General features: G+C 45.9%; 1 protein-coding gene across 3 annotated transcripts in view; it reads right to left on the bottom strand.

Moving 5' to 3' along the window:
• The window catches only part of Auts2 (activator of transcription and developmental regulator AUTS2), a 1,072,043-nt gene that overhangs the window by 33,578 nt on the left and 1,011,756 nt on the right, over positions 1-26,709 (bottom strand). For 2 of the 3 annotated variants that reach the window (XM_028766102.1, XM_028766104.1), the window contains exons 7-8: positions 3,592-4,060; positions 2,333-2,586 (exon numbers count right to left, since the gene is read on the bottom strand). In XM_028766102.1, the coding sequence (XP_028621935.1) occupies positions 2,333-2,586; positions 3,592-4,060 (723 nt within the window). The remainder of the gene's footprint in view (positions 1-2,332; positions 2,587-3,591; positions 4,061-26,709) is intronic. The other variant, XM_028766103.1, reaches the window with a different exon arrangement.

The following is a 26,709-nucleotide window of genomic DNA, read 5'->3' as shown; positions in this document are numbered from 1 at the left end:
TGTGTGTGTGTATGTGTGTGTGTGTAAAATCTGATTGTGCAGTCCCCCAGTGTGAACTCTGTAGATGACAGTGTCGTGCTATAATATTAAACAGCTGGGTAACACCTACAAGGACCTAGTGCTATGCGATGATGGATGGATGGATGATGGATGGATGGATGGATGGATGATGGATGGATGGATGGATGGATGATGGATGGATGGATGGATGGATGGATGACGCAGGGATAAAGACACAGTACTTGGTGATGAACAGGGATGGAGCCAGGCCCTGGATCAAAAGGGACAAGAGGTGGAATAGACCAAGGCTGGCTCTCAGCCCACGGCAAGTTCAATACCTAGTCTCTCAGTCCCACATCTAAAAGGCAAGCTCAGCCACTCCCAGCCTGGCCTGCTTGGTGAATTCTGGGCCAGTGAAAAACTGTCTCAAAACAACAACAACAACACAAAACCCCACTAAAAACAACAAAGACAAGGTGTGTTGATTTTACCCTAAGGAGCAACACCCACAGTTGACGTTCTTGCTTCTACTTTCAGGTAAACACATGTACTCACATGTGTGCACGCAAACACACACACACACACACACACACACACACACAAATACTATGGTACATTGAGACACACCAGCTATTCATTATATCTGTGAATACCTCCAGGTTCCCATGTCTTCTTCTTTTTTTTTTTTTTTTTTTTTTTTTGGTTTTTTTGAGACAGGGTTTCTCTGTGTAGCCCTGGCTGTCCTGGAACTCACTCTGTAGACCAGGCTGGCCTCGAACTCAGAAATCCGCCTGCCTCTGCCTCCCAAGTGCTGGGATTAAAGGCGTGCGCCACCACCGCCCGGCCCATGTCTTCTTCAAGGACTGGTATGGCTCTATGACATGGTGTAACGTGGCTAGACCAGATCAGCGTCAGGGCACAGGTTTGGTTAATACAGCCAGAAGAAAAGAATATTAAAATCCAACACTAGGTTGGTTCATCTGTGTTTGTTTTGTCTGTGTGTTCACACTTACACGTGTGTGAGGCACGCATGTGTGGAGGCCAAATGTCAACCTCAAGGTGTCATTCTTCAGTTGAGGTTCATATGTTTCTTTAAACACACATCTATTTCTAATATCCATAGTTAATATTCTACAATTAATATTAAATGAATTTAATTAATTCATTTATTCATTTATTTGTGGGTAGGTGTACACATTACCACATGTGTGGGGGTCACAGGAAAATGTTGGGGAGTGGTTCTCTTCTTCCACTATGTGTGGCCCTAGTGATGGAAGTCAGCCATTGTGGCAAGTGCCTTTACCTACTGAGTCACCTCAATGGCATCAGCTTGTATTTGAGACAGTCGCTCACTGGCCTGTACGGCACCAAGGTGACTAGACTGGCTGGCCAGTGAGCCCCTCAATTCCTTCTGTCTCCATCTCCCCTATGCTGGGATCACAGCAGTACACCACCTTCCCTCTCTTTCCTATGTGTGTTTTAAGGGTTGAATTGAGGGCCTCAGGTTTGCAAAGTAGGCTCTATATTGAGCCTCCCCCAACCCCCAGCCTCAGGATGTCTGTCTTTAAAATTTTGGGGTGTATTGTCACCTCAACAGAACACAGAAAGAGCCCTACTTGGCTGGAGAGATGGCTCAGCAGTTAAGAGCACTGATTGCTCTTGTAGAGAATCAGAGGTGAATCTAAGCACGGTGTCAGGCGGCTCAGTCACTTGTAACTCTAGCGCCACAGGATCCGATGCGCTCTTCTGGCCTTTCTGGTTTCCTGCACACATGTGAATCTGGCACACATGCATACATAAACATAGACAGACAGACAGACAGACAGACACACACACACACACACACACACTTCTAAACGCAAAAATAAAAATGTAAAATAATAAAAATAAACATTAATAGAAGGGGGTCCTATTTGACAAAGGAAACCCCTACACTAAGACACAACCTAAGATCCTGGGGCAAGACAGAGAAAGGCCTGAAACTATCATCACAGCTTAAATGTGTGTCATAGAGCACATGACATCATCTAAGTTTCACTCAGTGGTGATGCCATAAAAATAAATAAATAAATAAATAAATAAATAAATAAATAAATAGTGTAGCTTAAGCCATTCGGTTTTCTTGTTCAGCATCAAACTCCCGGGGCTTTGCTGGACAATTTAGAGGCACTGGTATTTACTGTTGCCGAGCCTCAGCCACAAAAGGCTTGAAGAAGACTCAGAGAACACATCCCAGAGTCGTGAAAAACATGATGTCATACAGTCAGGTGACGTGGTGCCTTCCGAGGGGCAATGGGTGTACGGGTGTACCAATGAGATTGCCTCAACTCACCTGAGTATGTGCTCCCTGCGGGATGCCCTGGCACCTGAAGACTTCCTGACGTCAGCGGCGGGGGAGGAGGCAGAGCAGTGGGCGGGGCGAACATATTGGGGTGATGTGAGTGGGCAGGGGGCTGGAGGGTGGGCGTGAAGCTGTGCAGGGGGCTGTGATTGGGCAGGGAGAGGGGGAAGGGAGAGGCGGACGGGTGGTGGGAGATGTGAGGCTGGGCGGGCTGGGTTTTTGCCGGAGTACTGCTTCTGCTGCTGCTGTCAGAATAAAAAAGGGAAAGGGGAAAAGTCAGCGATTCCTTTTGTTGCTCTTCAATTAATACTCTCTTCTTTATTACAGTAAAAGATATTTTTTTTATTTTTTTATTTACTTATTTTTATTTGTTTGTTTTTGGAGACAGGGTTTCACACTGCTCAGGCTAGCCTCTGTCTCACAACCCGTCATCCTCACGCACCCATTTATCCGGTGCTAGAATCACAGCTGTGCACCGGCATGTCAAGTTTAGGCAGCGCCGAGGAAGGAACCCAAGATTTCATGTCCACTAAGCAAGCATTCTACCAAACGGGCTAGCTTTCCCTTGTGAGGCCTGATGAAGTCAAAGGGGAGAGTGGGTACCCACACAGGGATTCTCTCTCATTTTCAACAGAGCTGAGTGACCCCAAGTGGAGAAAGGGCCTTAAAACAAAAGAAGCCCAGGCTCTTAGGGGCCCTGGGCCTCTGGAAATAACAGTTTTTCCACAGAGTCACCCTCCTCACACTCTCTTCAGGTGTGCCTCAGCCTCAGCATGCCTGCTGGCTATCTATACATCAGGATGCCCTGGCACACGCTCCTACCTCCTCACCCACTCCAGGCAGGGTTTCTCTGTGTAGCCCTGACTGTCCTGGAGCTCACTCTGTAGACCAGGCTGTTCTCCAATTCACTGAGATTCACCCGCCTCTGCCTCCCAAGTGCTGGGATTAATGTGTGCCCTTGTGCCCGGCTCCTTCAAGTTTGGTTTATTTAAAAAACAAAAAAACTAAAAACTAAAAAAAACTTTTCCCATCTCCTCTCTGTATACATCAAGTCCCTATAGAAATTTTATCCCAATTCCACCCCCCAGCCCCCACCAAATCCTCCACACCCAAGAGACCCACACTCACCCAACACTTCCTTTTCCCATTTTTCAGCCTCACTGATTAAAAGGCCGGGCAAGTTCCAAACAGACAATTCTAGTCTCCCCGAGCTCGTGCATGCCCTGTGGAAGATTTGGGGTATCGCTCACCTTAAGCTGTTGAGGCTCAGGCTACTGCTGTTGTAGGCTGACAGTGGCTGCGAGAGGCTCTGGGAGGAGGGATGTGACTGCACAGGCGGAAGAGTCTGCTGGAGCAGATGGCTGGGGGACTGTGGCCGGGGTGGCCGCTGCACCTGAGGCAGCGGGGCAGGCTGCAGCTGGGCTTCTGGGGGTCCTTGGGCTGGCTGTGTACTTGGAGGCGGGAACTGGGGCGGAGCCTCGGTGCGCGGTACCAAGTCCGGGTCTGGAGAAGGAATGTGGAGCTGAGGCTCGGCCTGGGGCTGGGACGGGAGCTGGGGGAGCTGAGGATTGTGGTCTTTGAGCACCACAGGTTCAAAGACGGGCTCTTTGCAACAGTCCTGGCTCTTCTCCTGGCTTCTCTCTAGACCCGAGATCTTGGGGACAATTGGTCCCGCATCTTGGTTGTGTTCAGGTAGTGCGCCAACACCTAACTCTGGATCTGTTAGGGAGAGAGAAGAGACAAAAACAGGGAATGTGAAAAAGAAAGCAAGGGACACAGAGCAAACTGTATAAAGGACCGGCTACTCTCAACAAGACTGCATCTGCTACCCAGCACCCTGATTCCTATAGTTTAGGGAATAGACACCATTAGGAGCTTCAACAGTGCTCTCTTCTGAACTCTGAAGGTACTGGGCCTGAGTGGGGTGCACACACATGCATGTAGGGGGGAAAATGAGAATAAAAAAAATCTATAAAAATGAGAAACACCCTAAGACATAAATAGATAGTGTAAAAGAAAGATGCGGTGTGAGAAAGTCCTTTTGCATGTGTCTGGGGGAAAGAAATCAATGATCATACTGTCTCCAATGAAAGGCTAAGGAAGTGACTCGTAAAGCCCTTATCTAGAATGCCTCCACACCCACAGCTAGGGGTCAGGGGTGTAACTCAATACACAGCACCTGCCTAGGCTCCCCTATCGAAGGGCAGAGGGTACACTTAGTGTGCATGAAGTCCCATTCCCGGTACCACTCAACAAACCAAACAGCCAAACACTGAGGCTAGAGGGAAAAGAAGCATGCTCTAGTCATCAGGCCATTTGATAACTAAGTTCTGTGGTTTTAACTACGTCACCACCGAGGGCCTGTCTTACAGGCTAGCTACACTAGGGGTATGACTCTACAATAAACTTGACTTTCACGTACAAGGCCCTGGGGGTCTATCCCAGGCAGAAACCAAAAGATCCAAAAGACAAACAAAAATGCAAACAGGGATACCTTTTGCAATAACAAATATCATGTAATACTTGGGGATTTTCTCAATAGAGAAAATTATAGGGCCTGTAGAGTTTCGGCAATGTAGCCTAAATTTTTTTTCAAAGCGCTTATTATGCAAAAAACTTCAAATGAAACAAAATGAGACAGAGAGAGGGTGGGGAGGAGTCAAGTATGTTCAGAAGCAGTTCTCGTTAGAGGATGTCAACTCCTAGGGGAAGAGTTTTACAAGTATGTGGAAGTGCTACTTGGCTGTGACATTAACTGGAGGGCATCATAAGCTCCTTTAAAATGGATTTTGTATTTATTTATGTGTACGCACATGTGTCTATGTGAGCACAGGTGTCTAGAGAACCCAGAAGAGAGTTGTCAAATCTCCTCGAGCTGGACTAAGAAGCTGTTCTGGGCCTCCGGAAGCTGGGTACTTGGGAACTGAACTCTGGTCCTACACATGAGCGGTTCAGGCTCTTAGCCGCTGAGCCGCCATCTTTGGATGCCCACTGTCGGTGCTTCAATCTATCAGGTTTACGAGACAACAGGAGGAGCAATCCTGTACTCGGCCTCAATTAGCTTTCTAAGCCGGGCTGTACATCATTTGACCCAGAGTCCACCTCTGTTTTGCATGGTTTTACTTACACAGAATCTCCAGAAATGGCATCACTGTGTTTTGTTGCTCGCCCCTGACCTCCACCAGTTTTGAGATACACTGTGTTGTCCGTGGTTTTTGTTTGCTTGTTGATTTTTTAATATCATGTCTCTTTATAGCCCTTGCTGGCCTCAAACTCAATCATCCCCCTGCCTCAGGCTCCTAAGTGCATTGCTTGATGTTTGGTTTTATAGTTAGAACTTCACCAGGAGCTGTTCAGTACTTGAAGTAAATCGTAATTAAAAATGGGAAGGCTGATTACAGTATCTGTGACGTTAACTTTGATTGTCAATCCACAGGATTTAGAACCACCCTGGGAAAGAAGCCCCTTGGCATGTCTGTGAGGGGGTTTCTAGATTAAGTTAGAGAGGACCCTCCAGAGCTGTCCAATATGCTGCGATGCCAGGGTGAACAGAAGGGGGAGGTGAGCTCAGTACCAGCATGTTTCTCTACTGCAGACACTATGTGACCACTATGTCTCCTACCTACAGTCCTACTACCATGCCTCCTCGCCTTGACTGACTGTATCCTTGAACCATGAACCAAAATAAACTTAGGTTGCTTTAGTTGGGTATTTTACCACAGCAATGAAAAGGAACCAATACAGAATGATGGTTAGGACTTTAAGGCCTTGCTGGAGGTGATGTGGTACATACCCTTAATTCCTAGTCTACAGAACAAGTTCTAAGACAGTCAGAACTATGTAGAGATACCCTGGCTCAAAACAAAAACAAAACAAACAAAAAACAAAAACAAACAAACAAACAAAAAAACAATTTGACATCAGCCAGTGCTACAAAGAGGAAACTAAATCCAAATGAAAATAAACCCAAACGAAGCCCACAAAAACCAAGAAAAGATTGCATTTGTCATGGTCTACAGTTACACAATCATCTAGTTCACTGGTTCTCAACCTTCCTAACGCTGCAACCCTTTAACACAGTTCCTCATGTTGTGGTGACCCCCAACCATAACATTATTTCCATTGCTCCTTCATAACTGTAATTTTGCTATTGTTATGAATCACAATGTAAATATGTTTTCTGATGGTCTTAGGCAACCCCTATCAGAATCCTTTGACTCTCCCCGCAAAAGGGTCACTACTCACATGTTAAGAAAACACTGATCTAATAACCTTTCTTTTTTTTGTTTTTTTGAGACAGGGTTTCTCTGTGTTAGCCCTGGCTGTCCTGGAACTCGTTCTGTAGACCAGGCTGTCCTCGAACTCAGAAATCTGCCTGCCTCTGTCTCCCAAGTGCTGGGATTAAAGGCATGTGCCACCACTGCCAGGCCTAATAACCTTTTTAAAAAACTTACTTCAGTGTTAAGGGGGAACAATTACTGCACACGTGGAAGTCAGAGAACAACTTCCAGGAGCTGGTTCTCCAGAGGCCCACGAGATTCCACCATGTGGATCTTGGGTATGAAAGTCAGGCCATCACGCTTAGCTAGCAAGCCCCTAGATCCACTGAGCTATCCTGCTAGCCTATATATAACCATCTTATCATCTTCACTACAGGTAAACATTTCTATGCTTCTAAGTCTATTAGGCCATTATTAAAAAAAAAAAGACTTCTTGCTAATTTCTCCTTTGCTTTACAATATGGCTTATATGCTTTAAAATTACATGGAAGTGTGGTATAGACTATCATGATATAAAATATTGGGGGTTGGGGGCAGGGCTTTTTTGAGATGGGTTTCTCTGTGTAGCCCTGGCTGTCCTGGAACTCACTCTGTAGACCAGGCTAGCCTCGAACTCAGAGATCCGCCTGCCTCTGCCTCCCGAGTTCTAGGATTAAAGGTGTGCGCCACCACCACCCAGCACAAAATCGTTATTATAGCGCATAAAATGGGGCATACCATGGTGATTCTACGTGCTGTCAAGTTGATAAGAAAGCGTCACCATCACAGATGGTCACCATTAGACTGGTGGCTGACAGGTCTCTTGGTGGCAGGTCATTGATGTGGAAGCACTGAGAGACTACAGCAAGTCCCCAAGTCCAGTAACTTATACTCAAACACAGTAACTACCTGCATGTGTTCTGTGAGATGCAGTAAGTCCCATGAGTGCTTTCCACAAGGTACACCACTCAGTAAGTGCTCAGCACTTTTGTAATAGCTGCAGGGACATGGCAGAGCCAGGTGTGGTAGCACACATCTGTGATGCCAACACTTGCAAGGCAGAGGCAAGAGGATCAGGAGTTCAGAGCCAGCCTTGGCTACATAGGGAGTCTGAGGCCAGACTCAGTGACGTGAGACCCTCTCTCAAAATCAAACAGAAACCAAAATTACATTAAGGAAAATAAAATTGCCAGTTGGATCTCAGTGCTGAAAAACTACCTGTGTAAACATATACATAGATGAGCAAATTGATGGAACTATATAGCAAAATATGGATCTGGGCCTATGATATTTTTTCTTAACTTCTTAATGTTTCTATCATGAAAATATATTACCAGGCAAGAAACAAAGGAAGGGGGTGTTATCCTTTAAAATGTGTTCCTCCACTCTCAAAGAATCCACTGCCTAAAAAGTCTTTTAGAATTGTCACCTAATAAACGGATTTTTTTTAAAAAGCAGGCTACTAAGATCCAGAATAATTACACCTGTTTCACACTTCCCCCAACCTGACCCTCACACTGATAAAGCGTTAGAGTTCTATAGTTTGTGCCCAGTGTTCCCAAATGCCTCAGCAAAAGACACGTCAGTCATCAGTTTGACAGTGGCCATCTGTGACGGTGAATTTCTCTTGTCAACTTTACAGTATGTAGAATCACCATGGAAACACATCTCTGGGGGTATCCACAGTGAGGTCTCTATGTAAGTTAAAGTGAGATGGGGGAACAGCCCTGAAGGAGAACATCACTGGCTATCCACAGGCTGGGGTCCTGGACTGCAGGACAAGGAGAAAGCAAGCCGGTGTGACCGTTCATTTCTCTGTCCTTCCTAACTATGGATGTCAGGAGACGAAACACCTTCTGTCCCTGATGCCATGCCTTCCCCACCATGATATGCTGTCTTCCTTCCTTACGCCGTTTCTGTCAGGTGTTTGTTCACAGCACAAACAGTAACCGATACTCTGTATGACAAGGTTCCTCTACAGAGTGAAGAGCCTTTCATGGTCACCCTTGACTGCTAAACATTTCCTTTCCTTAAGGTTCTAGAAAATCAGAGATATGGGAGCCAGTGAGATACTCAGTGGGCAAAGGCACTAGGCCTGATGATCTGTGTGTGATCCCTTAAACCCGTATGGTAAAACAACTCCAGCAAATTGTCATCTGACTTCTGCATGGGTGCTTGGACACATACGCACACACAAAATATATTCTTTTAAAGAATGGGGGGGGGGGAAGGGTCACGTGATGGAATATCAAAATTAGAATAAGCGAAATGGCCTGGTATCAATAGTGTTTAAGAACTCCCAATCCCAACTCGACATACAATCCTCAGGCTGGTTGGTATATACCAGGAAAAAAATCAGGCAGTTTTGAGTGATGTCATATGCCCAGCATGGTGTAAGGACACTAGGAACACGCCACCTAAGCACACTTGGCTCAGTGCAGAGTTCAGAGACTGCCAACCCACTTGCAAGTCCCCCTCTAAAAGGAAGTGACCTACAGCACACACCATGCACACACCCACCTTGCTCCCCTGTCCTGTTCCCACCTCCCCTGCTGGGATCCCAAGTGTGTGTCACTGCACTCAGTGTTTGCCATATCGGTTCTGGGACTCTGAACTCAGGTCGCCTACTCATACAGCAGGCACTTTATCAGTGGAGCCAGTGCTCACAGCAGGTCTTAGCTGAGTGTGGTACAGAAAGAAGCTCTGCCTTCAGATCTTCAACAAAAACCCTAAAAGCAAACAGTGTTCTCTCGGTGTCACACTCCTGTCCTGTCCCCAGGGCTTCCCTGTGAGAACTGGGCTTCTCCTCTGGAGAGAAGTTTCCTCTTTTGGCAAGCACATCCTGTATAGACTCTCAGGGGCCAGTGATAAAACTGCTCCCCAATCTGTTCATACTACCTGCTGTGGCCCACAGGGGGGACCGACAGCAGCTGATCCACTGCAATCTGTCTCAGTGGTTTATATATGAATACCACTGACACTCCTAGGATGAATCATAAGCTGTTCTAACGGTGATGGAAATGGAACTAAGCCTTGGAATAGTCTGTTAAAGAAAGAGTAGGGAAGAGGGATTTTTCACTGTTGGTTTTTTTTTTCCCCGGAGTTTCCTTTTGAATCCCATGATCTCCCAGTGTACCTCACAACTGCAACATTCCAGTGTGGTCAGGCGAACAGCATGTGGGAGTTTGGTAAGATGGCAAGCGCAGGAGTCTAACCTTCATACTTGTGTGACACTGCGTCTGGTGACTCTTTTCCTCTTCATTTTTGACACAGACTATCATATATCCCAGGCTGGCCCTGAATTCCATACGCAGCCAAGGAAGACCTTGAACTTCAGATCTCCTACTACCGATATTCCCTTTGTTAGATTACAGGGGTGCACCACAATGCCTGGGTGCTGGGGGATCAAACACAGGACTTCATGGATGTCAGGCAAACACTCCCAACAGAGCCACATCCCCAACCCTACTTCTAATTTTTAAAAAGACAAGCCTGTTAATCGTTAAGTTGACTTTTGGCATATGTACAAATGTGTGCTTTATGTACATTATACGTGGGCTATGTATGCCTGTACATGTACATGGAGGCCAGGGGATGTGGGATATCCTGTTCTATCACTTCTGCCTTATTTCTTTGAGACAGGGTCTCTTCCTTTTCCTTTTGTCAACAGCAGGAGGCTGTCTGCTCAGCCTAGCTGCCACGTTCTGCGGCCAGCCATGACTTCTGTCCCATCCCCTGCCAGCTCACTTCTAGTTGGACCACCCTCACCATAAAGACCCTGTTACATCACCAATCTTTTTTCACCAGCCAAATTCTCCAGTGATGAGGATGCTTCTTTTTTTTTTTTTTTTTTAAGTATAGAATAGAGCTTATTCAGGGCATGGGAAGGGGGAATTGAGAGGGTAGTAGAAACAGGGACAGAGACAGAGAGAGAAGAGAAGTAGAGGCCAGCCATGAGCATGTGGAGAGAGAGGGGGCAGGGGAATGGGGAGAGAGGGGGAACAGAGAGGACAGAGTGGGAACAAGAAGGCAAGAGAGCCAGTGATGCTTCCTGTCAATGAATTGTGTAGGGCCTTTCTAGGCAGCTGCCATGTTGAGAAGCCATGCCCCAACCCCTCACTGAGGCATATTAATCATGTGTTCTTCGTCTAAACTACATCCCAGCATTTGAAGAAATGTTTAAATTTGGGGACAAGTTTTTGCTAAGTTGCCCAGTATGGCCTTGAACTCTCCAGGCAGCCAGGGCAAGCCCTGAATGTGCCATTCCCCTACCTCAGCCTCTGAAGTAGCTGGGATTTCAGGCCTGAGTCAACACACTTGATTCAGCCACTTACTGAAAGCTAATCACCATAAACAGCCCTTCTAATGACCTGCTATGCCTGCACCCATACCTGCTGCTAGTGGGGCTTAGGCACTATTTTTTTTTAAAGAATTATTTATTTTGTTTTATGTGAATACACTGTAGCTGTCTTCAGACAGACCAGAAGAGGGCATCAGATGGCATTACAGACGGTTGTGAGCCACCATGTAGTTGCTGGGAATTGAACTCCAGACCACTGGAAGAGCAGCCAGTGCTCTTAACTGCTGAGCCATCTCTCCAGCCCCCTTAGGCACTAATTTTTTAACTAACACAGAACCCATTATTTTAGATAACAATGTATTACATTTTCCCCAAAAATATAAACAAATGAATGCATATTTTAGATAACAACACAACTTAGTGCTGTTGGAATTTTAATACAACTTTAGAGTTTTAAAGGCTTATTTATGTATAGGTGTATGTGTACGGGCATGTATGTGTAGATGCCCACAGAGGCCAGAAGAGGGCGTCAGATCCCTTGGAGTTGGAGCTCCAGGTGGTTCTGAGCTGCCTGACCATAGGTGCTAGGAACTGAACTCAAGTCCTCTTAAGAGCAGAACCGTCTCTCCAGCTCCTCAACTTCACGTTTTTGAACAAGGGTCTCTTTAAATCATACACTTCCTTCAGCTCTGAACACAGTGCCACACATAGCCTGAATGCCTGATTTTTTTTAACAACATAATAATCAATTTACAAAAAAATCTAAGCAAGCTTCTTTACAAGAGCAATTCTAAAAGGAAAAAAAAATCACCATAATGAGAAAAACACTCAATAAACAATTACACATTAAGCCAGAAAAATTATGCCTCTTTGGAGTCGTTTCTGTAATTGGACAGTATACTGCAATAAAATAATAGCATATAATACAAGCCAATGGGAAATAATTAGATGTCATTTTGATGTTTAAGGATCCATTTTCCATATATAATAAAACTAATGTTCTGGTTTGAATCATAAAGGATTCTAATAGCTTGGTTATTTTTGTATTACAAGAAAAAAAAGTAGGGCAATCAAAAGGATAGAGCTTTTTAATAACCAGGGATAGGTGGAGTCCTGCTGGCGTCTGTCTATGGTTTGCATGCATGTGGACTCCACCATAGCCTACAGACTTCATGAACACAAACACAGAGGAAGAAAAGTAAATAAGAAAACATAAACGGTGTCACACCAGGGAACAGCAATATAGAAGTGGTCACAGAGTTTCTTATGCCTGTGTACTTTATTTTAGTCTTATCCATTTATTGTGTACACGGATGAGTGGTGCATGTATATGTATGAGGACGTGTGAGTACGGGAACATGTGCATGTGTATGGAGAGCTGGGGAGTCCTGGGTAGTTCTTACTGTTTAAAAGATTTATTTATAGCCAGACATGGTGGCTCCTGCCTTTGCTCGCAACACAGGTGGATCTCTGTGAGTTCGAGGCCAGCCTGATCTACATAGAGAATTATAGGCTAGCCTGGCTATACAGTGTGGTTCTGTCTCAAATAAGTTTTTCAAATTTATTTTTACTTGTGTATATGGAGTGGTGATGGTGATATGCACATGTGTGTGAGTTCCTAGAGGCCAGAAGAGGGTGTTAGATCCCCTGGAGCTGGAGTTAACAGGCAGTTTCAAGTGAGCCACTGAATCTAGGTGGCTCTGCGGGGACAGGCACTTGTGGGTAAACCTGGAGACCTAGGTTTGTTCCTTCCAGCCCAGTGGTGAAAGGAAATGACAGACTTCTATGCAAGCTGTGTCCTAACATCCATACAAATAAGCTTGCCCACATTCCACCCCAAAGTAAATGAATGATGTGACCATGGATGTTTGTGACCACCCTAGTTCAGGGAGCACAGAGACAGGCAGAACACTGGGGTCTCTAACTCACTAGGCTTGCCCATCACTGAGCATCTGGATAAGTGAAAGATGCTGTGTGCAAAGACATAGTGGCTGGGCATCGTGGCACGTACCGTTAATCCCAGCACCCAGTTTTAGGAAAGGCAGGCATATCTCTATGAAGTTTTTTTTAGGTTAGCCAGGGCTACAAAATGAGACCCTATCTTAAAAACAATAAAGATAATATGGACAATGATCAAAAAAACATCAGATGTTGGTGTGTGGCCTCCACTTGAATGTGCATGTATATAACAGACACACATAAGTACACACACACACACACACTCTGTGTATGTGTTAAAGTGAGAGAACACATGTTGAGCATACACAGGGCCTTAGTTCTACCCCTAGAACTACAAAAGCGTATAAATAAATAACCAGTATGGTGGTTTGAATAGCAATGGCCTCCCACAGACTCCTGTGTTTAAATGTTTGGCCCATAGAGAGGGGCGCTGTTAGGAGGTATGACCTTCTTGGAATAGGTATGGCCTTGTTGGAGGAAGTGTGTCACTGTAGGGGTGGGTTTTGAGGTTTCCTATGCTCAAGCTTCGCTCAGTGTGGCACGCAGTCTCCTGCTGCCTTTGGTTCGAGATGCGGGACTCTCTACTCCTCTCCAGCACCATGCCTGCCTGCATTTGCAATGTTTCTCCACCATGACAATAATGGACTGAACCCCTGAAAGTATAAGCCAGCCCCAGTTGTTTTTTTTTCCATAAGAGTTGCTGTGGTCATGGCATCCCTTCACAGCAATGGAACCCTAACAAAGACAACCAGATAATGGTAAGGGCCAAGAGATTACATACAGAAGGCCTCAACAAGGACAAAACCAGCATACTTCTTCACTTTATGGGAAGAAAAACAGAGTTTAGTCCAATAAAAAGTTCTAGCACAGGAGCCTGTGGTATACACGGCTCATGGGCTCATGGGTAAAGGTGCTTGCTGCTAAGCCTGATGACTTGAATTTGATCCGTAGGATCCGCATGATGAGAGGACAGAACCAATTTTAGCAAACTGACCTTTGACCTCCACATATGTATGCAATAACCCCCATAACAAATAAATTTAATTTAAAAAAATCTTTAGCATATCAAAAGAGACTTGGAATCCATCCTAGAAAGCATACTACGTGTCTATCAGCATGGATGCTACAAGCGTTTGGATATCTGCAGGCCAGTCTCCTGGAGTTAGAATTACAGGTAGTGTGACTCACTCAACACAGGTACTGGGAACTGAACTCGGGTCTGAGAAGCCATCTCCTCAGCACCTAGGGCTCCCTGTCTGGCCAGCCTCCCCTAATCGGTGAGTTCCAAGCTTGTCTCAAAGAGTAGATGCTTTCTGAAACGCACCACCATGGTTTCCCTCTAACCTCTACTGGAATGAACACATGTGTACATGTCCACCCACACCTATGTATACTGAACACACACACACACCCTCTTTCTTAGTGCCTTAACAAACAACACATATGTGCCTATTAAATTACCACCCCCTGCCTTTAAAAGACAGGTTGATATGTAACCTAGGCCAGCCTCCAATTTCCTATGTAACTGAGAATGGTCTTGAGCTTCTGATCTTCCTGTGAGCTGGAATTACAGGCTTGTACCGTCTTGTCTGGTTCATACAGTGTTGGGATGAAACCCATTATTCCATGCATACTAGCAAACTCTCTACCAGCTAAGCCACATGCTTAATCTGTCAGTGGTGAAATGTCTTGTCCCAAACAGCAAGCCCTCCACGTCCATGGTTTGCACTGCATCTCTCCACAGAGAATGCCCGTGTATCAGAAGCACCCACAAATCAGGTGAATTCATGATAGGCAGAGTCTGAGGTTACAGTCTCTAAGGAATGGATTGGTGCATGGGACAACCTCTGACGTGTTGCAACAGACACCCCACATTGCCCTCCTCAACACGGTGACTAGCTTATTAGCTTGCAGAACTGGGGTGACCGAATGTTCCCGACTCACTTGTTCCACAAAATGCAGCAAGCATATTGTAAGTTGGGTGCTTAGACAAACGATGTGTTGTAGAACTCAGTCCTGCAAGGAAAGAGCCGGCATCTGTACCAATCAGTTGTGCCTCCCCAAGCATCAGTCAGGATCTGGCCGGTTGAAGGGTGACAGTCCCTCCTAGAAGGAGGGGATGGGAAGAGATCCCAGCTACCCACTCCTCCCAGCTATCTGTACAAAAGTCTGCCCTAACTGCACTTGGCCTGGGACCTGAGGGACATTCAGGTAGTGGAGGATACAGGCTGAGCAAGGTTAAATAGGGGGTTCCATCTATGTGGCTACGGGGAAGCCATCCATCACCCATCACTCATGCTGGATGAAGACACTGCAGAGAGGCTGCTTGAGGGTCACTCATAGGTATCAGGTTACTGATACCTACACCCATAAGTAACCTGATACCTATGCTCTTCAAGGAAGCTCAACAAACTTGTGGGTTCCCCAGAGTGAACTCTGGCAGAGTCATACTTTGGTGTGCCACTGGGGTCTCTTATGAGGAGTGTGTGATGTTATTTACAAAACTTATAGCTGTGTGTGGTGGCTCACACCTTTAGTCCCAGTACTTAGGAGGAAAAGGCAGGTAGATCTCTGTGAGTTTGAGGTTAACCTGATTTACGAAATAAATTCCAGGACAGCCAGGGCTGTTATAAAGAGAAACCCTGTCTTTAAAAAACAAAAGCAAAAGCAAATAAACAAAATACAACCCCCCCTTAAAAAAAACACAAAATTTACAAAACACACACATACACACTAGGAGCCTTCAACAGAAGACTGTCAATTCCCAATACCCCCAAAGATTTAATTTGCATATTAAAATGTTTATTGCTAATTGCCTACAACCTAATAATGAATCTATTCTGTATTTCACTGTTAATTAAAACATCAATAAAATAAGCAAGGACTCTTCTCCATGTCAAGGTGAACTCCAAAGTTTCAGGGCTCTGAAACACATCTCTCCCTCTCCCAGTGACTTCCTGTGCTCCTTGATGCTGCTGAAGGTATACAGGGCAGACTTGTGTGAGGGTGTATTCTGGGAACCGAACCGAGGATGACTTCCTGCATTCTAAGTAAGCACGTTATCCACTGAGCCAGGACCTCAGACTCAAATTCTTTTAACATCAATCACAGAGCCTGGGATGGTAAATCCCTCTTGACCTGATTCCAGGTCCCATAGACTTAACACTTGACTCATTTACACATAACATTTAAGTAGCAACAAATATAATGTAGCTATTTGTGACAGTCAGTTTTATACAGCTTTATATAATATAGGATCACCTGGGAAGAGAGGCTCAATGAATGACTGTCTGGCCATATCTGTGAGTGGTTTTTTTTTAAAATTTATGTGTGTGCGTGTCTGAATATATGCTGTGTGTGTGTGTGTGTGTGTGTGTATGTATGTGTGTGTGTGTGTGTGTGTGTGTGTGTGTGTGTCTGTCTGTCTGTCTGTAGGCTAGAAAGGGGCATAGAATTTCCTGGAACTGGAGTTATAGGAACTGTGACCCATAGTCACTGTAGGTGTTGGGAATCGAACTTGGGTGCACTGCCAAAACAGCAAGCACTCTTACATTGAGCCATTTTTCCAGCCTCCTGTGAGTAATTTTTTTTAACTGGGTCAATTGAGGTGGTAATAACTGTCCTGAATATGACTGGCCACAATTCCCTTGGTTTGTGTCCTGGACTAGATAAGAGTAGAGAAGGGGCTGAGCAAAAGAGGTACATACACATCTCCTTCTCTCTGCTCTAGACTGTCAATACATTGTGAATAGCTACTGTAAGCTTATGCTGCCTTGACCTTGCTGAGTTCACGCCCCAGCCTCTCACTGGGAAGATTCTAGGCAGGCATTCTATTATGGGAAAGGCGGCCATGCTCCACTCTTGAACTGGGGGATTCTAGGCAGGAGCTCTACCACTGAGCCACACCCCCAGCCACTCACTGGGGGATTCTAGGCAGGAGCTCTACCACTGAGCCACGCCCCCAGCCACTCACTGGGGGATTCTAGGCAGGGGCTCTACCACTGAGCCACCCCCTCAGCCACTCACTGGGGGATTCTAGGCAGGGGCTCTACCACTGAGCCACGCCCCCAGCCACTCACTGGGGGATTCTAGGCAGGGGCTCTACCACTGAGCCACGCCCCCAGCCCCTCACTGGGAGATTCTAGGCAGGGGCTCTACCACTGAGCCACGCCCCCAGCCCCTCACTGGGGGATTCTAGACAGGGGCTCTACCACTGAGCCACGCCCTCAGCCACTCACTGGGGGATTCTAGGCAGGGGCTCTACCACTGTGCTACATTCCCAGACTGTTTACCACTTAGCTTCATCCCAAATTGCAAGCTGTGATCACTAAGATTATTAAGTACTGCCTGCTTTCTGTCTCTAAAAGTCTGAGAAGTATCAAAGACTAGGATAAGACGCCCCTGAGCAGTTGTTATCTCTGTAGACAGGTTCCCTCTTTTACAAAGCCTAGTGCTCAAGAGGCAAACCTTTTTATACACTCCTCCGCTGCCTCGGACCATTAAAAACCTAGGGTGTGAATGTTTATTATTCTTGAATGGTGCATAAAGTGATTCTACCAAGCAGGCAAAGCCGAGTTCTAATTAGCCAATTGATTAGAATTAGTAGGTCTGTGGAAGCTGAATAAGATACAAAATTGCAGAGGCCGGGTGTGTGTTTCTGCTGAGTGGCCGTCTCCCTCCCATGTCACCCATGCCACAGTTCCGTCATGGACAGAAGGGTGACCCTCCATGTCATGTGCACCTCAAGTGCTGGTTAGGAAAGCAGATAACTACAACTGCCATTAGCAGTAAAGAATGAAACACTTTGAAAGCCATGGTGCAAAACACACTTTCACACCACGAGCGCTTTGCCTCAGTTTGTTTTTACTTGTTTTAAAAATTAGTGCATGCCTGGAAGGTGGGGATTGTAGCTGTATGTCCTCCAACCAAACTATATGATCTCTTCAGCAACAGGGTCTTACTACCTAGAATAGGGGACCATCAGGGGCAACGGCAGTAGCCTGTGTTGTTTTGGATTCCGCTGGGGCCTCCCTCACTAAAACTTTCAAGGGGAAGTAACTCCTTTTTCAGAATAAGTGACTCTGAGTACTCACCCATACATGGGACTTCTATGTCAAGTGTCACCTCCACGGCCCAAAGAACATTGTAAAATGTAAAGAACTTAAGACTCAGAGGAAAGGGAGAAGGGATGTGAAACTTGGTCATCTGGGCATGACATGGCTGTTGCACATGTGAACTCACGGGAGCTCAGAACTGCAAAATCAAGCCAGTTACAAATTCCAGCATGGAGTTGGGGTCATTGCCTCTAGCTGAGAGCTACTGGCCAATGATGGCAGCTGGTGGGAGGGAGGTCACTTTTCACTGGGGGAGTGGCTACTGGTAGGTTGTCCATACCCCAAACATGACTCCACGCCCATGCAAATCCTGTATGATAATAGTCTAGATCCCAAAGTATATAAAGAACTAATCTAAATATACAACAACAACAAATAACCTATTTAAAAATGGGCAAATGGGCTGCTGAGATGGTTTGGTGGATGAGGGTACTTGCTGCCAAGCTTGGTGATCTGCGTTCAATTCCCTGAACTTACATGGAAGAAGGTGAGAACAGACTCCCATCAAGCTGTCCTCTGACTTCCACAGCCAAGCTGTGGCATGCATGTCCACAGAAATGTAACAGAAACTAACTTTTTTTAAATGGGCAAAGGATTTGAATAGGCACTTCTTCAAAGAAGACATACAAGCATCTCAGGAGCAAATGGAAAGATGTTCACCATCACTAAGCATCAAGGAGACAAAAGACTGGACTGAAAGAAGCAACCACACCCACTGTAATGAGAAACAGACACTGAGGAGAGAACAAGGTGGGGCCCTTCCCCTTACCCACAGGCTGGCACAGTCTGGCGGTCCTTCAAAAGGCCACACTCTCCTCTCTCTCTTCCCACTCATCCCCCAGTCAATAGTCTACTTTTTAAAAAGGGCCTTGAGTTGAATAAGGCAGGGTATCAGGTAGCCCATACTGCCTTGGAACTCTAAACAATCTTCCTACCTTTACCTCCCAAATGCCAGAACCACAGGAGGATCTGGGAAAACTCAGGAATTCAAGTCATTGCTAGCTGTATTGCTGAGTTCAAAGTCAGCCTGGGTTACATGAAACCCTGTCTCAAAAGAACAAAAAGCACTGGATCCTTCTCTGGAGGAGCCTACAACTTACTTAAAGAACAAGTAAAGCAAGGAGCTGGAGAGATGGCTCAGTAGGTATAGCACTTGCTGCACAGCATGAGGACTTCAGTTCAGTTCCCAGCATCCAACATGCCTGGCATGGTGGACTACGCTTGTAATCCCACAACAGGGGAGGTGGAGCTAGGCAGATCCTTGTTTCTCCCCAGCCAGCCCATGGCCTAATCAACCAGCCTCAGGTGCCAATGAAAGACTGTCTCAAAAGACAAGTTACAGTCTGACAAGCTGGCTCATCGGATAATGTGCTTGCTGTTCAACCTGATGACCTGAGTCCAACCCCCAGATGGCACATTAAGGTGAAAAGACAAACAACTTCACAACATTGTCTATAACATTCATGCACACAGACTCACAAACAACAGTGATGATTAATTACAATTTTAGTAAAAACAGGTGGGTGGCTCCGAAGGACACCATAGGCTGTCATCCAAGATGTTCTCTGGCCCCTACACATATACATTGATGGACAGTACACCCCGGAGTAGGGAACAGATTTAAATAAGTGGAATGGTATAATCCAATGATGAGCGCTCTGATAGAATAGGAGCCCTCCCATTCGCCCCAGGGATCCTGGGCAGAGGCTCTGCCCTGCCCTCAAAAGCAAGAACAGGAGAGGAGCCACTCCCAGGGGGAAACAAGGGAATCATCCAAGCCAGAAAGGAAGTGAGCCTGCAGGCGTGCAGGGGCAGAGCAGGAAACCCATGCTATACTGTTTGAGGAAAGGTGGCTGGCACAAGGAACCCAAGTCCACCTTAGAGGTGGAGTGGGGAGACTAGGCTGTTTGTCACCAATGGTCAAGCATACATGGACTCCCCCTTTCGCAGAGGAAAGAAAGTGGTTCCTCCCTCCCCAGCATCTTGATGCCGCCCAAGGCTGGGTATAGGATTTTCATTTATGGAAGCTCCTTGGGAGGAAGAGTGGCTCATGGAATGACTGGGAGGAGAATGATTTTTTTTTTTAAAGCCCGACAATGTGTTTCGGAGAAAGGGAATGTGTCAGTTAAGAATACAGAACACCCTCCAGCAATCTTCATTCCGGCCACAAGAACATAAAGTGAAATAAAGCGAGTTTCTCTTTCAGGTGAAATGATTGTATGGGAAACGGTCAGGGGCAGCACAAACGGTGGCATTCCCAGGTGGGACAGACCTTGAGTCACAGCACAAGAACTATAGTGATCTGGTAAGCAAAATGAAACCATGAGGCTGGAGAGGTGACTCAGCAGTTGCGGGCACTTGCTGCTCCTACAAAGGACCCAGGTTTGGCTCCCAGCACTATGGCCACAAGATGGCTCATGACCACTTGTAGAACTCCAGTTACTAGGGAACTGGCACCCCCTTTTGGCTTCAAGGGTACCAGACATATAGTGCATATACATACATGCTGGTGGTTGTCCACATAAAATAAAAATAAACCTCAAAGTCAAAACATCTTAAAGGTGTGGCAGTCCATGCTCCGGAGGGTGACACAGAAGGATAGCTGTGAGTTTTAGGCTATCCTGGGCTACAAAGCAATTATCAGGCCAGTCTAGACTACGGAGACCTGTCCCACAACAATAACAACAGCAACCACCCAAACCTGAGCTGTAGCCATAGCTTCTTAGGTAGACTGTTTGCCTAGCACACATTAAGCCCTGGATTCCAAACCCAGCATACCATAAACTATGGATATTGGCCCATGCCTACAACCTCAGCACTCAGGTGGTAGAGGCAGGATCTGAAGTTCAAAGTCATCCAAAGCTATTTAGTGAGTTCAAGGTCAACCTGGACTACATAAGATACTGTCAAAAAAGAAAAAAAAAAAGAAAGAAAAGAAAAAAACCCTAACCAACCAAACAAAAGAAAACGGAAAAAATGGACCATTGCCTAATCCCTCTTAAAGATAAAATGAATTCACAAGAACAGTATGCAATGTTCTGGAACATTCTTCCCTAGCCAGGTTTTTTCTAGATGTACCAAACTATCTTCACAGGGTGAGTTTTCCAAAGGAAAAGAAAGCAAATGGAGATATGGCCAACTCTCTGGTGAGGTTTTGACGGACCTGATCTTTCATTCATTGTTGCTTTGTTTTATAAGGAAACTAGCTCCTGTCTCAGAAGGGATTCATGGGTCCCTTCCTCAAGTAATGGGTTACAGAATGACTGGTTTACTCTCTGCTGTCTAAATCCTCCCAGACGCTCCCCTGCTACCACACAGAGCCCCATGACCTGAGCCCACTCCCACCTCACACTTTCTTTCATCCCGCTACAGGCTAAGCCAGCAGGAGGCAACGTGTAGGAGGAGTTCCTTGTTTTACAAAACCAAACACGTCTTGGGCTAATCCTTTGACAGGATTAAGGGATTAGGTCCTTGTCTTTTTGTTTGTTCATTTATCTCTTTTTGATTTCTTTTTTATTATTTCTGGGTATGTGTTGCGCTCACCACGGCATATGTGGAGGTCAGGGGACAGTTTGTAAGAGTCAGTTCTCTTGTTCCTCCATGTGAGTTTAGGGATTGAATTCAGGTCATCAGGCTTGGCAGCAAGCATCTTTGCCCGTTAAGTCATCATAGGAGCTCACATCCACCTTGTGAAGAAGGAAGGGGATGGCTGACACTATGCCTAGCACTCTGGGCTGGCTGGCCTTTGAGATTCCTGGGGACTCTCCTGTCTCTGCCTCCCACCCCACTGAAGCACTGCTGGGATTATAGACAGGTACCACAGCATCAGGCATCCAAATTCAGGTCCTCAGGATGCACAGCTAGCTTTTTAGTCAATGAGTCATCTCTCCAGCATGTTTTTGTTGCTGCTGATGCTGTTTCTCAGATAGTCCAGGCAGGACTCAAACTCAGTGTATTGCTAAGGCAAGCCTTACAGTCTGCCTCTCCTGCATCCACTTCCCAAGCACTTGGTTCATATGTATATGCCAACATGACCAGTTTATTTTTGAAGAACATCTTCCTTCATAACCGTGGCTGGTCTGGCCCTTCCAATAGTCCTCCTGCCTCAGTTTCCAGAGCACTAAGATTAAGAGCATATGCCACCAAGCCCAAACAACTCCTCCAATCTTGACACAGAATTTTTTGTTTTTAAATCTCTGAGACTCAAGTTTTACAAACAGCCCTTTAATGAACAGCGTTGGCTTGCTTCAACAGAAATTTGAAATTTAAATACCCACCTGGGCACAATTACTGTTGCAGGACCCACAAGCTGGCCCCAGTGGGACTGTCTAATCTGTTCAGAATCAGAAAGGTACTTCTGTGTTCCCTGGAGGTGGAGTGGAAATAACCTTTCTCTCCCTTTAGGCCCTGCAGAAGTTGTGAGTCAGACATGGGGAGGGGTGGGGTGGGGCGAGGGTGGGGTTGGGTCATCAATAGGCCTCCCAGAATTCTCCGGCTTCATTAGTGCTAACTGAAAGGGGGGGGGGGTGAGGACAGGAACTTGGGTGGAGAGGATGGAAAACAAATGTCTATCTAGTCTTCCTAGGAGCCTGACTTCACGGTGCACCGGAGGAAGGACAGGTGGGGACTGAATGGGAGTGGTCATAGAATAAGATGATCCCCCTGTCAGCCTCTGAACTCACCTCTGAAAAGAATGAACACATAAGATCCCATCTCAGCGAGCCAGTGCCACCTGGCTGCAGAGGACGCCAGCTTATATGTAACCTTGCTTTATACATGTATGTATATATGTGTGTGTGTGTGTGTGTGTATGTATGTATGTATGCATGCACATATGTGTGTGTGTGTGTGTGTGTAACAATAATAATAAAGAAAAATGGGCTGGTGACATGGCTCAGTGAGTGGTTAAGAGTACGGACTGTTCTTCTAGAGTTCCTGAGTTCAATTCCCAGCAACCACATGGTGACTCACAACCATCTGTCATGGGATCCGATGCCCTCTTGGTGTGTCTGAAAACAGCTACAGTGTGCTCATATACATAAAATAAATAATTCTTTTAAAAAAAAAACAAGGAAAAGGAAGTTGATTTGTGAGAGAGCAAGTGGAGGAGATGACATACGAGGGACTGGGGAGAGGAGGTGAGGGAGGAAGTGATGTCATTACATTTTAATTTAACTTTTAAAAATCCTCTAATGTGGAGCTCAGTGGGTAGAGTACTTGCCTTGCAAGTGTGAGTCTGACCCTTGGAGCTCGTGTGAAATTACACATGTCTATAATTCCGGCGCTGGAGACAAAGTAACAGGAGGATTCCTGGGACTTACAAACCAGCCACCCAGACTACTTGGGATCTAGGTAAATCATTTATTTATCTTTAGTGTCACAGAAGGTGGATGGAACCTGAGGAACACCACCCAAGGTTGTCCTCTGACCCCATATGTACCTGTGTGCACACCACATGCACACAAATGCACATGTGCAAGCATTAAAAAAAGTCCTCAGTGGTTAAAAACATGTACTACTCCTGCAGAGCTCCCGGCGTCCGCATCAGGTGGTTCATAAAACAGCTCCAGAGGGTGTGACCTCTCTGGTCTCCTCAGTACCTGCACTCACACATCCGAATACCCACAAATAAATGCATAGACATGATTTTAAAAAATTAATAAGAGTTAGGTACAAAAGAATTCCTCTAAATTACATCATTAAAGGGTCTTAAGGCCTTATGATTTTTTTTCCCCATCTCTTCTGCTCTAAAACTCAGGCACGTAGAATTCTACAAGGTTCCATTCGTGTGGCGGAATTTTCACTTACAGTGGCGTTCCAGGGTTTTTTAGTATGTATCTGCTTCTTCTCCTCTTACTGTGAGTATTGCGAGCCACAGAAATTTAAGAAGGCCAAGGGCAGACGCCACGTTGATAGGAACCACCAACATACGTAAAAGCAAATTATATATGGCATGATGGAATGTTTAGCAGCGGTCCAGTGTGTACCACACAGCAATTCAGCAATTTATACACGGGGGTATGAGTCAACAATATAGTCATTTCTTAAATGCGCTCTGCCCCCCTCGCCCCTCCCTTCTTTCTGTGTGTATGAAAATATCCCGTTACCAGTAAACAAGTCTTTCTAATAAACACATGAAAGATCTCTTTGTAAAACCTGCTGAAGGCTGAAAGTGTTGAGTAAGGAAAGGCATTTCAGGTATTGAATACTTTCATTAGCTTTCTGCTACTTTGTTACAATGTGGAGGGTAGGGGAGAAAGGGGAGGCGGAGCTAAGGGCTGGGGAGCCGGCTCAGTCCATCAGGTACCCGAGTTGGAGTACTAGCACCCGTGTTAAGGGAAGTTGGAGAAGTGGTGGGGGTGTACACGCATAATCCCAGCAATGGAGACACAGATCAGTACTAGCCCACATGGTAAGCTCCCAGCCAATGAGAGAGCCTGTCTCAAAGAAACACAACAGAAACAAAGGACACCCAGGAAACAGCAGCTGTGGTTGTCCTCTGGCCTCTAGGTGCAAGTGGATGTCCACAGGCATACACACGCCTGTACTTGGTGAGGCACACCTGCCATCCCAGCATTCCATGGGGGCGGGAGGTGGGGGGTGGGCAGAAGCAGGAGAAGTGCAGCAAGCGGGAAGCCAGCCTTGGCTACACAACTGAGTTCCAGTCCAAGCCACATGGGGGTGGGGGTGAGGGCGCTTGTCACAAACATCCTCCAATGTGACATTCTAAAGTCACACTCCGAACAAACATTTCTGATACTGACTCCTGTTAAAATATGTCCCAGCCACCATCCTTCCTCCGCCCAGATGCCTTGCTTAAGTCCATGCTTATTAGGTTAAGCTGTTTATCTCCAATGTGGGGATGAGATTACAGCTGAACTTTCAGATTATCAGATTCTCTATCATGACCAAATGACATTAAACTGGCGTTCATTTTAAAATTTGGCCCAACTCTCAACAATTTAAAATCAGATACAGGAGGCAGACCCAGAGGTACAGGCCTGTGAGCCCAGCTACTTTAGAGGTTGAAACAAGGGATTCCTAAGTCCAAGGCCTGCCTAGCTAAAGAGTGAATCCAAGGCTAGTCTAGGTAACTTAGTGAGACCCCGTCTCAAAATAAAAAGAAAGACAGCTGAGAATATACCTCAGTGGTAGAGAACTAACCCAGAATTTTCTAGTGAGAAACTACAGGCATATCTAAGCAGTATAACTGCCTGAAATCCCTCAGTGAAGGGCTGGGGGCATGGCTCAGTGTTAAAGCACCTGCCTAGAAACAACCAGTGAATAGCTAGGAATGTGGATTCCTGGTACACCGTTTGCCTAGGATCTCAAAGTAAAGGGCTGGGTCGTGGCTCAGTGGTAGAGCTCCTGCCTAGAATCCCCCAGTGAGGGGTTGGGTTGTGACTCAGTGGTAGAGCACCTGCCTAGAATCCCTCAAGGAAGGACCAGTTGTAATGGTACAAGGCTCTAGGTTAGATTCCCAGTACCCAAAAGGGGACAGAAATCAGACATATCAATCACCACCGGTAAATTTTCCCAAAGGAGATCAAACTAGATTGGGAACATTCCTGAATGTCATAGCTTTCCTCATGCTGGGTAAGTTTGTTAAACATAAGATCCTGGGGCACATGCAAAAAGAACAGGCATTTGGTGTGGATGGTCACAGGACAGGGGCTTGGGAGTCACCCTAGATCTCATTAATTCTCACTACATAACTCTCTTTTATGGTCGCCCTTATCGTAATGAATTAAGGTCCTGCCATCTATTTCCACCTGACCCAAGGCATTCTTTTAAACGGGCTCTGGTGATGGAGTGTTCCAAGCTGATGACATTTCAAATGGGCCTTTAGGGTGCTGACAAAGGACCTTCCCTATGTTCACTTCCAAGATCTACCTCAGAGGACATGAATAAGCCATTCTTAAAAGTCCAATTTAATTTATCAGCCTCTTGAAGGGAAGGTCATTTTTCTGTCTCTCTGGAAGGGCTCTGGTCCTAAAGAAGGTCTACACACCTGTTTTAAGCAGATGGGGATTACAAACTGTGAGGTGGAACGCCACACAGAGGAGCCATAAAGCCGGGCTCGAGGGAGGAGTCGCACCTCCACCTTGCCTCAAATTGTGGCTTCCCATCCTTGGGGAGGAGGAGGGAGGGACGAAGTTATGTGAGACAAATGTGTCTATCCACAGCTGAAGGCCCCTGGCTCTGTGGCTCGAGAAGGAGTATAATAGTGCCATGTTGAGCCCAGAACTGATTCTTTAGCACTCTGTTGGTACCCCCAAAATAAAGAATCAAGGAGAGGGGCAAGGTTCAACTGGTCTTTCTGGACATGTCTCTAGCCATAAGGCACTGCTGGTCAAACAAGTGGCAGATACGAGTGTATATCTGCGAAATGTCTTATTTGCCATCCTAGGCCTCTGCAGAACTGGACCTGTATATGATTAAAATCAGACACAGCAGGGGAAAACATATTCGTAGTGAACAAAGGCCTAGGTTTTCAAACAGATCAAAACAGAAGACCACCTACACATCACCCTCTTCAGGCCTCTTCAAGAATTGCACCCGCAAGCACATACCCATATAGAGGCAAATACATGCATAATTTAAAACATTTTTCAAAGAAAGAAAACACGTGAGTACTATTTAGGTCTTATAGACTTGGTAAGTGGGAGGATTTTCTGGTATTTATGAAGGCAGTCAATGAAAAACACTGAAGTACATAGAAAGGACTGTTGAGGT

Source organism: Grammomys surdaster, unplaced genomic scaffold (genome assembly GCF_004785775.1).
Source record: "Grammomys surdaster isolate TR1022 unplaced genomic scaffold, NIH_TR_1.0 166, whole genome shotgun sequence".
Classification (NCBI taxonomy): domain Eukaryota; kingdom Metazoa; phylum Chordata; class Mammalia; order Rodentia; family Muridae; genus Grammomys; species Grammomys surdaster.
Note: the sequence above shows the minus strand (reverse complement) of the source record. Positions and strands in the feature narration are given on the sequence as shown.